Genomic DNA, 12,777 nt, shown 5'->3' on the forward strand with positions numbered 1-12,777 from the left:
ATGCCTGGGGTAATGGTTTATTATTAGAATAAATAATAGGCACTAGGTCTTCCCCCACCTTGCAAGTTATCAGATGCAAAGACACTTTTCTGATTTCGCTGGTAACCGTGCGTACCTGTGTCAGGCCAGCCTGGCTCTTGATGGCCAGGGGCCGCCCTCTCACTTCAAGACCAACAGCAAACCTGAAATCAACAGCTCCAAGAGGTCGCATCTTTGCAGGAAGCGGGGTGGCTGCAGGAAGCAGAATGGGATCCATGCCAGGGGCTGCTTGTGACTGCCACCTCTTGCTGGGTGCTTGTCTGTTGAATCTGCCTGCCTGCACTGCCCCGTCCCAGATCTGGGGAACTTGTTCTGTTGCTAATGGGGTATTTAACAAGTGGGTTCATGGCGCAGCAAGTGCGAAAAGCATTTCCTCCAAAGAAAACAGCTCTTTAAAACCTGTTATTGAGGCTCTCTCAAGTTCCGCAGGCATCCTGACCTCTGACACCCCTTTAATCAGATAAACAACACTTGACTCTCCGTGGTGACTCATATCAGGAACAGTAGGTCTCTTGTGATCTGTACCAACATCATCAAGTGGTATGATTTTACAGGGACCAGCAGGAGAAGCGGTGCTCACTCAGAGGCGTGTAGTGTTGGTGTATACCATAGTCAAGTCATTTAAGGGCTAAAAATCCTAAGTCATTTGAGATTTTCAGGACCTGCTTAATAAATTACCATTTAGCACTGTTGGCCATCAATTAAACATGTTAGAGCTTTCAGTCTTTGAGTTTATCTGTTCATATTTACATGTAACACCAACCGATTTTTTTTTTTCCCAATTAGGATTTAGCCTTGCCACATTCTTTCTTGTTCTCCTGACCCCCTTCAGCTCCTCTCAGAAGCTGGTACCTTTACAAAATCAGATGAGATTTTATCAGCAGATTGTGGTTCTCCCTGAGGTTAAAATGAAAATAGTGGGGGAGAGATGAGTGGATCCCCAAGTTCTCTCAAATGCATTTTCTGAGTTAAAATTGAGTTAATTCATCATGGCTGACCTCACTCGTTGTTGTGGCTTTTAGTTTTCATTTTTTTTCAATTGATTATTCCTCGCTTCCTTTTTTGAAGTCTAAGGACTTACTACTTTCCCACACTATTTTTTTCTTCCTTTAGACCAAAAAGAAACAACAGCCAGAACTATTGATGGGATTTATAGTTGCTTATAACATAATAGTTGCTCAATCATGTCTGACTCTTTGCAACCCATGGACTGTGGGCTGCCAGGCTTATCTGTCCATGGAATTGTCCAGGCCAGATACTGGAGTAGTAGCCTTTCCCTTCTCCATGGGATCTTCCCAACCCAGGGATCAAACCCGGATCTCCTGCATTGCAGGCAGATTCTTTATTGTCTGAGAAGTTATATGTATATGCATATACATACATATTTATATTTGTTGAGTATATGGAGGGATGAAAGGATGGAAAAACAAATGGATTTCAAACATTATCCTGATCTCTAGAAAAAAAGAAAACTGAATAAGGCAGTTCTTTCCCTTGCAGATCCTGTCTGATGTGTGGGAGGGGAAATCAGACTGGTAATAAGGTCAGGATAAAGCAGAAAGAACTGATAAGAGAGAGCTCCAAGTCAGGAGAAGATGAAAAAGGCTGAATCTGAGAAAGCGTCTGAGTCCTGTTGACTAGATGAAGATAGGAGATGGGGGAAGATGAATCCCCGCTATTAAACATCTTGTTCAACCAGGAAAGCATAGGGTCTCATGCTGGAGTTTATTGCTTTAGTTTCTAACCTTTCATAAGTGCTTACTTGGCAACCCTATGGAAAGTGGTATTTTATTCTCTGGAAGCATCTTAAAGGAACAGCACCAGACATCCCACTTTTTTTTTTTTTTTTCCATTTAGGCTATAAACTATATTGGTTTTGTGCATTAGTCCCATGGGAGGAAAAAAAAAAAAATCACATGCTAGTTTCCAGATGAAATGGCATTTACTAAAGTGTACATTTAAGGTATTTTCAGGACTGGCTTTTAAAAAGTGCATGGGGAGGGTATTTCTTCATAACAGATGACAAAGAGTTACAATACAGGTGAACCTCTTCTCCTGAACCTCTCCCATAATGGTGTTTGGGAAATTTTTTTTGAGAACCTCATTAGATATGAAAGCGAAAGTCTCTCAGTTGTGTCCAACTTTTTGCGACCCCATAGACTATACACATTCCATGGAATTCTCCAGGCTAGAATACTGGAGTGGGTAGTCTTTCCCTTCTCCAGGGGATCTTCCCAACCCAGGGATCAAACCCAGGTCTCCTGCATTGCAGGCGGATTCTTTACCAGCTGAGCCACAAGGGAAGCCCAAGAATACAGGAGTAGGTAGCCTATCCCTTCTCCAGGGGATCTTCCTGACCCAGGAATCAAACTGGGGTCTCCTGCATGGCAAGTGGATTCTTTACTAACTGAGCTATAGTGATAACTTATTAAGGCTTCAGAGCATCATCACGCTCTGCTTGGAGTTCTGTGTGATGACCATCACTGTAGCAGAAACACAGACCCGTGATGGGACTCAGACCATCAACTGGCAATTTGCACTTGATGACCTCTAGGTGACGAACAGAAGGTCACCTGCCACCAGAGCCCAAAGATGCGGGTGTTACCAGGTTGATTTCCAAACAAAGAGATGACAGTAGGTGTAGGTTCTATTAGACAGCAGTAGAGTGTATGGCGGGCTTCCCAGGTGGTGCTAGTGGTAAAGAACCTGCCTGCCAATTCAGGAGACATAAGAGACATAGGTTTGATCCCTGGATCAGGAAGATCCCCTGGAGGAGGGTGTGGCAACCCACTTCAGCATTCTTGCCTGGAGAATCCCATGGAGAGAGGAGCCTCGCAGGCTGCAGTCCATGGGATCACTAAGAGTCAGACACGACTGAAGCGACTTAGCACAACACAGCACAGAGGTGTATGGTGGAGATGACATCCAACTCACAAAGACTTTATGGCATGAGCAGGAACACCACCAAAGGAGAAGCTGGTTATTGTTACTAGAATTTGAAGAATGTTGCTGCTACTGCTGCTGCTAAGTTGCGTCAGTCTAGGCTAGGCTAGGCTCTGCCGTCCCTGGGATTCTCCAGGCAAGAGCACTGGAGTGGGTTGCCATTTCCTTCTCCAGTGCATGAAAGTGAAAACTGAAAGTGAAGTCGCTCAGTCATGTCTGACTCTTCACGACCCCATGGACTGCAGCCCACCAGGCTCCTCCATCCATAGAATTTTCCAGGCAAGAGTACTGGAGTGGGTTGCCATTGCCTTCTCCGTTGAAGAATGTTACTAGAATGTAGATGCTGCCCAGGAAAAAGTATTACCACCACTCTTTAATTGCATCTCCCATTTAGTTTATGTTTTACATGTAGATATGTGATCCATTTCAAGTTAATTTTTTATATAAAGTGTGAGATTTAAATCAAGGTGTTTTGTTTTTGCTCTGCATACAGACATTCAGTTATTCTAACACCATCTGTTTTAGGGTGTATCAGTTTCCATAGTATTAATTTTTAAGTGGTTACTCTAGAGATTAAATACATATACTTAACTTCTCTTAGTCTGCCTAGAATCAGGGTTTTTTTTTTTTTTTCCAGTATTTTGATTGGGGTGTGGAACACTTATTGACATATATGTTTCTTACCCTCCTCTATTGATGCTGTGTTTATCTTATATATTGCATATGTTGTTTAGTCGCTAAGTCATGTCTGACTCTTTTTCGAACCCATGGACTATAGCCCTCCAGGCTCCTCTGTCCATGGAATTTCCCAGGCAAGAATACTGGAGTGAGTTGCCATTTCCTTCTCCAGGGGATCTTCCTGACCCAGGGATTGAACCTGAGTTTCCTGCCTTGGCAGGTGGATTTTTAACCACTGAGCCACCAGGGAAACTCCATATGTACATAGAAAACCAAATCACACAATTTTGTAATTTGTTAGCTTTCAACCATTAAACATATTTGAAAGAACTCAAAGGAGTAGACTGGTCTATTATATTCTCATTTACCCTTGTATTTACCATGTCTTTGCTCTCCATTTATTCTTGATGTTCCAACTTTCCTTCTGGTTTCATATTCCATTTGTCTGGCAATTCCTATAGCAATTATTTCAGAGCAGTTCTGTTGGCAGAGAATTTACTTAGTTTCCTTAATATTTCATATTCATTTCTAAGGGACATTTTCATTGGAATTAGAATTCTGGATTGAATTTAGCACTTAGGAAATTGAGTGCCTCCTGTTTTCCGACTCCCTGGGTTTTGTTTGCTTGTTAGATGAGAGATCCACAGTTATTTGAATCGTTGCCTTCTTACAAAGAGAGCATTATTTGTCTGGCTGTTTTCAAAGTCCTCCCCCCAACCTCGGTTTTAGACGTTTGATTATATTTCTTTGGGTTTACCTCTTAGGGTTTGCTGAACTTGTTGAATTTGTGTGTTTATATCTTTTGCCAACTGTGGGGAGTTTTAAGCCATTATTTCCTTAAATAATTTTTCTGTGGTGAAACTTTATTCTAGAATCCTTTATCCTAGAATTATCTTTATTCTAGGATTCCAGTGACATGAATGTTATAATTTTTTTCTGTTGTTACATATCCCTGGATTTCTTTTTCTTTTCTTTTCCTCACTTTGTTTAGTTTGGATTCTTTTTACTGACATGTATTCAAATTTGCTGAGTTTTCTCCTGCTGTCTCCATTCTACATTTGAACTTTCAGTGATTTTAATTTTTTAAAAAATTTAGATTATTGATTTTATAGTTCTAAAAGTTCCATTTGGTTCCTCTTTATGTCTTCTGTTTTTTTGCCAGTACTGTCTATTTTTTGTTCTCCCTTAGTGTTAACCGTGTTTTCCTTTGCTTGTTGGAGTATTTTTTTAATAGCTGCTTAAAATCTGTATTTGATAATTCCAAATTACCATTTGTCTTTATTTTGGTCTGCTTCCCCCCTCCATCTGCTACTGTTTAATTTTCAAAGATTTTATGTATGTATTCTATTCAGATTTTATAGCGACATTGAGCAAGGGAGACAGAGTAATATAGGCTTACTCCATCTTAGCTAGAACCAGAACCTCATTACCTGCTTCACTTTATGTGATTGTGAGAAAAAGCCACACAAAATGAAAGCTCCCATTGTAGCCGCTCCAGAGTGTATAGTATGAGCATTAAATACATACACAATAGCGTGCAACCATTGCTGTCTAGTTTCAGAACTTTCTCATCACTGCAAACACAGAAACTCCAGGCCCACAGAGCATGCACTCACCCCGCGCTGTTGTTACTGCTGTTGTTGAATCACTAAGTCACGTCCAGCTCTTTTGAAACCTGTAAGGACTGTAGCTCTCCAGGCTCCTCTGTGGGATTCCCAGGCAAGAATACTAGAGTGAGTTGTCATTTCTTCAAGGGATCTTCCCCACCCACGGGTCAGACTTGGGTCTCCTACACTGGCAGGCGGATTCTTTACCACTGAGCCACCAGGGAAGCCCTATTGCCCCTCTTTGCGCACCCCCCCCCAAATCCCCAGGCAACCACGAATCTGCCTCTGTCTCTATGGATTTGTCCCACTTAACAGTTTGTGGAGACACAAGCTTTACTGATCATATACACTTTGCACACCATAACGTCACCTATTTTGACTCGCCATGAGTGTGTTTTGTATATTTAGAGAATTAGACCCATTTCCTGTTTTGTAATTTTAAAATCGTAATTTTTTTTTTTTTTAAACTTTTCGGTGCACCATGCAACATGTAGGATCTTAGTTCCCCAACCAGGAACTGAACTCATGCTCCCTGTTGTGGAAACGCAGGTTCTTAACCACTGGACCACCAGGGAAGTTCCTTCTTCCTTTTTAACATTTTGGAATATTTCCTCCCAGTCCTTTCTCTTGTCTTTCTTCTTTTTCTTTAATAGTCCATTTCACTGTATTTTTAACACAAAACAAGAATCATTTTTGTAGTTGCTTTTACTAAAGACTAAATTGCACCTTTTAAGCATTTCCCATCTCTCTGTTTTTCAAAACATTTGTTCTAAATGCTGCCCATTTTGCCATCCTATCCATGTACTACGGGGCTTCCCTGGTGGCCCAGTGGAAGAGAATCTGCCTGCAGTGCAAGAGCTGCAGGAGACCCAGGTTCGATCCCTGAGTCGGGAAGATCCCCTGGAGAAGGGCATGGCATCCCACGGCAGTGCTCTTGCCTGGAGAATCCCATGGACAGAGGAGCCTGGTGGACTGCAGTCCACATGATTGCAAAGAGTTGGACACAACCGAAGCAACTGAGCACTCAGACACAGTAGTACTAAAATTTACTTTTATTTTTTTCCTGTTATTACACATCGTAATACTTACAGCTTTTAAATAATGCTGCAGTTAATTGACACATAAATAAACATTTGTGTGTAACTCTGTTTTCTTAAGAGCTATTCTTAGAAGTGATATTTCTGAGTTAAAGGACACAGCAAAGCACTGATTTATAGATTTGGGGCTCTGGCATAGCCTAAGTAATGATTCCTGATTTTGTTTTAGAGAAAGTAAAAAAGAAACCTTCAATATAAAATATGTAAAATATACATCAAAAGTCAGCTCCTAAATCTTCTTCTCCTTTAGTATGTTTCAAAAATTCACGATATATTGTCAGATGCTAGGTATCAGGGGTTGCCTCATTGGTGAAAAACAGCGCTAGAAATATACAGAATAAATTGTGAATGCAGACCCAAATCTCATTTTGGTTTTGTTGTTGGAGTTGAAGGTGGAGTCAGCTAGTCACTCAATTGTGTCTAACTCTTTGTGACCCCATGGACTGCAGCCTGCCAGGCTCCTGTGTCCATGGAATTCTCCAGGCAAGCATACTGGGGTGGGTAGCCGTTCCCTCTTCCACGGGATCTTCCCAACCCAGAGATCGGACGCAGGTCTTCCACATTGCAGGCGGATTCTTTACCGTCTGAGGCACCAGGGAAGCCCAGTCCCCATAGAGGGAGAATGACCACAGGTCCCAGGTTGCCTTGTCACCCCCACATCATATCTGCTGACCCCAGGATAATCAGTACTAATACCACACACACTCCTTTAACGCCCACATATTTTTTATTTTTTCTTAATTGGAGGATCATTGCTTTCCAGTGCTGTGTTAGTTTCCGCTGTCCGGCAGCATGAACCAGCCTTATGTACACATGCATCCCCTCCCTCGGAGCCTCCTCCCCTTCCTGCCGCCCACTCCACCCCCTAGGTCGTCACAGAGAAGGAGGCTGGGCTCCCTGTGTATACGGCAGCTTCCCACTAGCTCTCCGTTTTACACCTGGTAGCGTGTATATGTCAGCGCCACTCTCAATTTGTCCTGCCCTTGCCTTCCCACTCTGTGAATGTATTTCCCGGGAAGGGATGGAGTCACACACACACACACACACATATATATATATTTTTTTTCCTGTCCGGTCAATAAATTATATGGTTATTCTAAAGACACATCCTTGCTTTTAAAAAGCACATTTTGATAGGGCATGGCATAGTTACCACTAATCTTTTCCTTTTTTGAACTTGTGGGAGATATCACAAGTTGATCAGAGTTCCCTTCTCTGATATAAGCATTGAGCTCAGAATTTCCCCCAACACAGTCCTCAGGGACATACATACATACATACATACATACATCTGATTAGAACTGGCCCATAAAATCTAACCCACTTGCCAGGTGATAGGTGATACTGTGGGCCCTTAGCATCAGCAGAGATGCTGTGTGCTGACCAGTGTTTATTCCTGACCATCTTTTTTATTTGTTCCTTTTCATTTTATATTGGAGTATAGCCAATTAACAATGTTGTGGCAGCTTCAGGGGAACAGCAGAGGGACTCAGCCATACACATGCATGTATCCATTCTCCCCCAAACCCTCCCCCCATCCAGGCCACACACAGTATTGAGCAGAGTTCTCTGTGCTGTCCTAGGTCCTTGCCGGTTATCCATTTTAAATAGAGCGGAGCGCACGTGTCGATCCCAAACTCCCTAACTATCCTTTCCCCTCTGGCAAGCATAAGTTCATTCTCCGGGTCTGTTAGTCTCTCTCTGTTTTGTAAGTAAGTTCCTGTGTATCATTTCTTTTCAGATTCCACCTATCAGGGATACCATATGATATTTCTCCTTCTCTATCTGACTTCACTCAGTATGACCATCTCTAGGTCCATTCATGTTGCTGCAGATGACATTACTTCATTCTGTTTAATGCTTGAGTAAGTGGACCTTCCATGTTGAATGCCTGCACGTGTGAGGGCAAGAGGGAAAGCTTCACCCTGGTCAGATTTTACCTCCCACACCCTCACTCACATCCCTCTCTTTATCCACCTTCAAGACTCTAGCTCATCCTAGTTGTGTTTCAGGATCACACAATTGAAACTCCAAGAGAAGCGGAAGCTATTTGGACCTAAAGAAAACATTAAATGCATAATTAATTAATTCTGGGTCTGCTTTGAACCAAGTGATTAGAAGTAATTTTCCATTTTCTTTCATGCTGTTTTCATGCAGAACCGTCTGATTTCCCCCCTCTTTTTCTTCTCTTTGTAGGTTTCAAGACAACAGATGAATTGTGAAAGGGAGCAGCTAAGGGTAGGTGTATCTGCTTGTAAAATTCTTCCTGGGTCTCGTTTCTGTGTGATAAGCAAAAATTTCCCTGTCTCTCCCCAGACACAGGATTCTAAATAACGGGCTTCGTCTTAAGACTGGTTGAGTTGAAAATATTTATCCCGGCTAATTTAGTATTGATTGAGTTGGTAAATACAGTATATCTTCTTTTGAAGTGCCATTATAGTAGATATGGATTTTTTGATTTAGATCCAGCAATAAATACTTCTTTTCTGGAATTTGTTTGACATCATTGTACTCTTTTTATGGACGGTACGAGGTCTAAGTAATAACAAAGGTCAAAAGAACGCCTTGCTGCCTGCTTAATGTGAGCGCCAGGCTCTTTGCTGAGTGGCTCAAATGCTATGTGGCTGTTAACTGGGGTGGGTGAGCCGTTACTAAGTCAAGGACATTTTCTAGGAGAATTTGAGTCCTCCCTAGACCTTTTAGTGGCATGTGTGTGTCTAGGAGGAGACAGAATTTTAAAACTCAAATGCTATTTACCTTCCTAAAAATGAAACTCTCTCAGTGCTGAAGTGATGAGCTGTAAACAGTGTCGCGTCAATGAGAGCAGAGAACAGTTTGCTTATCAGTGCGGCTTGGTGGCTCTGTTCTGCCGTGAAGGTGTCATGGTTGAGATCCTTGATGGCCTGGGTGTGGTATTTTAAGAAATGTCTGGATTGCCTCCCCCACCCCCCATTTGTGCTTTTAAAAAAATGCATCATGTTTTGGATGGATGAATGTGAAGTCATAGTTGACCTGTCTTTAATGTCACTGGTAGAAACTGGCAATTTTTACTGGACTGTGTGTCGTATAGTCATGTTTATTATAAAAACTAAAGGAATCTGTTACTTTTAGAATCATAACAGCAAGGTTAGGGGTTAAGGAAGCCTTGTGCTCAAAGAGAGCTTACAGCCGCCTAGTTTATTGATGCGTCCTCCTGTTGTTTATACTCTACCTTATAACTTTTCAGAGCCTTTCCTTCCTGCCAGTCTCAAGATGACAATGATTTGCAGAGTTATTTCCATTTTACAATAGCTTTTGGCATCAGGTGTGTTAAATCCTTATGTAAAACAAACAACAAAATCCAGTTGCATGGAACGGAGAGCTGGTGGGTTGAAGCTTTCTGCTTTTATGCATATTTATTGTATGTGGCGTCCCAGCACGGCCCTACGGATTAACCTCTCATCTCTCCCCACTTCACTCCTAAGTACCTGTGCCTGCATTAGCTGTGACTTCTTCATGAAACAGCCTTCAAGACGTTTTAAGCTTTCCTGAGATCTCTTATTGCTTTTCCCTGCAGTCTGAATTACTGGTTCATCCTAGTAAATAATGTATTGCAACTTCAGATTTCTCTTCCTGTTTAGATGGGGACGATGTGGCCAGAACTAGGTCAGAGCTAGATAAAGAGGAATGCGTGCTTTTTTTTTTTGTCTCCAGGAGGCCTTGATAAATTCCTCAGAATTAAGAAAAAGTTGAAATCTCTATGGCAAATGAGACTCCCCCAGCAAATTAAGGATGCAGGAGGTAATGAAGTGCTTGTGTGCAGTTGGAGGGCTTTATTATTTTGCATTGATGGGGGTACTGTCAGTACTGTCAACAGGGGTGTGGCCGAGGAACAAGAATAGAGTGCACCCCCCCAACACACACACACACACTCTGTTGAATACATTTCAAGCTGCGATTTGATATGAGGAGTCATACAGTTAACTCTAACCTGGTGCTCCAATAGCCCTGTATAAGACCATCCCTGATACCATGGACCGGGGCTTTATTGTTGCTCTTGAGGTCTGCTTTTACATTTTAAAGTAATTTATGTTTTGAATCGATAAATACATTCCAATCGATGGGAAACACATTTATGGGGTTTGAAATTTAAATGATGCCCAAGGGAATGCAGTGAAGATTTCCCTTCCTATTTGAATCTTAGGCATCCAGTTCCCTCCTGGGAGACACCCAACTGTTATTAGACTCTGTCTCATCTTTGACAGCTGTGTCTTGTCTATGGATATTTCCTCTATCTTCTCCTTTTCTGTTTTCTTTCTCCTCCTTTTTCTCCCTGCTTGATCCCTCCTTTCCTTTTAGTCCTCTCTTGCCTTTATACTCTGCCCTCCTATTATCTGAAAGAAAACTTTCTTGAGGAAGGTGATTGCTTTTTTGTTAGGGAGACACACTTTTGGGGTGTTCCTGAAAAGAAATCTGTTTCTCATCTGAAATACCTGGCTATTTTAATGAAATGTGGTATTTCTTTTTTCCTTAGAAAAAGAGGCAGTGGGAGAAAAATAGATACTGGTTTACTTACCAGCATCATTGAAGGGTGTCTATCTGCCAGCCTCACTTCTTAAAACACTTTTAAATACAGCAAACTGCATTTGCAGTCCAGGATTATTGGACCACGGCCATGTTGCCAAGTTTATATCCCTTCACCAGTACATTCTGTTGAGTTGTCAGATTTCAAGGAGGCAATTGGATGGTTATACAATGTACCCCTTTATCTTGGCCTCCTGGAACAGCAGATAATATAAAAAGATGCAGCTACTCAGTCATGTTTTATGCATGTAGACACATGTAGGTATCGGTACATCTAAAACCCTCTCTTGTTCTCCTTTTCTCACAAATCCTATTTTTTTCCCCAAAAATGCATTCTGTGAGGTACTTATTCTAAAAGATATTATAAAATCTTAAAAATATTCTTTACTCAATTCATTATGTTAAAGAGAGTCAAACTTACTTTCATTTAAGCTGCAGGACTTCTCAGAGCCTTTAATGTACAAAAACAAAATACATTTTTTAATTGGAGGAAAATTGCTTTACAATGTCGTGATGGTTTCTGCCACAGGAACACAAATTAGCCATAATTATACATGTAACACCTCCTCATGAGCCTCCCTCTCCTCTCTGTATGCAATTTTTTGCAAACTCATCTGGTCACAGACCACTTGGGGATGCAGAATACACTCTGAGAAACACTTGGAAAATTATTGCAGTTTTGTTTTTCCAGTTAGAATGTTACTGTCTGAAAGTTATAGCAAAACTAAGCATTCTTTAAAACATAAAAATATTTGGCCATCTCCCAGTTTCAGCATTGATTCAGTGGATTTAGGGGTAGGAGGCAATGATCTAGAATCTTTGTGCCTTTCTTGGTCTGTCTGTCCTTCTTCCCAGAGGAAGAAGCAGCATCATATGCTGGACACAGCACTCTCTAGCGAAGAGGAGGTGTTTCCTCAGAGCTTTTGCTTTTGATTGGGGGAAAATCATTCCCAGAAACCTTCTAGGCAGACGTTCTTTTTCATCTCATTGGCCAATCACCATGCCAATCACTGCCAGAGCGACCTGGGAGATCAGTGATTGGCCACAGTGGCCATGATTTCCGCTCCCTCCCCCGCCCCCCAGGGACAGGCACATTGTCACCGGAAGACGATAGGGTTTTCTTAAACAGGAAGAAGAGGAGCGTATTGGTTGGTGGAGTTTCCCAATAGAGTCGGCCATGAAAGGAATCCCCATGAGTCCTCTCTCTCACTCGTGCTGCTGGTTTTCTGTCAACCCCTTTAACCCGGCACGTAGGACTTTGGGAACCACACTTAGAGCCTCAGCTATGCCCAAACTCTGGCTCGTGGAATCTGAAACAGATGTTTTCTCTGCCAGTCTCAGGGGTCGCATCTCCCTTTCCGAACTGCCTTTTCTACCCAGCTTGGCACTCTCTTTGTATTTCACCTTATGTTCTTTGGAACCATCCTGGATCCTGTCTTTGTTGATTTTCCCTCATCATCGGGTATCGGCAGCAGACCAAAGACCTCACTCCAGGACCTAGCTCAGCCCCAGACATATCATCCATGAGTTCCTGGCCTCTACTCCTCCCAAGAGATGGTCTCCAGCCAGTCATTCTGAGCAATGACTCACCCTTCTCGGAAGGCTATTGGAACTACTCTCGTTGCCAGTGGGCAAACAACAGAACAGAAAACCTGTTCATCCCTCCATCCTAAATTTTGTCAATCTAGAGGAGGCTGAGCCCGCTTCTAGTTTATGTTCTCAGACTGTTGATGGATCCCCTTGGGGTGATAGCTTACAAGGGCTCAACAGGAAATCTGTGCATTGAAAGTTCTCCTGACACTGTAGGCTGCATTTACGCAGATTTGCTGCCAACTGATGCCCAACAATGC

General features: G+C 42.2%; 1 protein-coding gene across 17 annotated transcripts in view; it reads left to right on the forward strand.

Annotated features, from left to right (window-relative positions):
* Positions 1-12,777, forward strand: part of RBFOX1 (RNA binding fox-1 homolog 1) — a 2,345,672-nt gene that overhangs the window by 1,631,102 nt on the left and 701,793 nt on the right. For all 17 annotated transcript variants that reach the window (XM_070460568.1, XM_070460569.1, XM_070460570.1 and 14 more), the window contains one exon: positions 8,561-8,602. In XM_070460568.1, coding sequence (XP_070316669.1) covers positions 8,561-8,602 — 42 coding nt within the window. The remainder of the gene's footprint in view (positions 1-8,560; positions 8,603-12,777) is intronic.

This window comes from Odocoileus virginianus, chromosome 33 (assembly GCF_023699985.2).
Source record: "Odocoileus virginianus isolate 20LAN1187 ecotype Illinois chromosome 33, Ovbor_1.2, whole genome shotgun sequence".
NCBI lineage: Eukaryota > Metazoa > Chordata > Mammalia > Artiodactyla > Cervidae > Odocoileus > Odocoileus virginianus.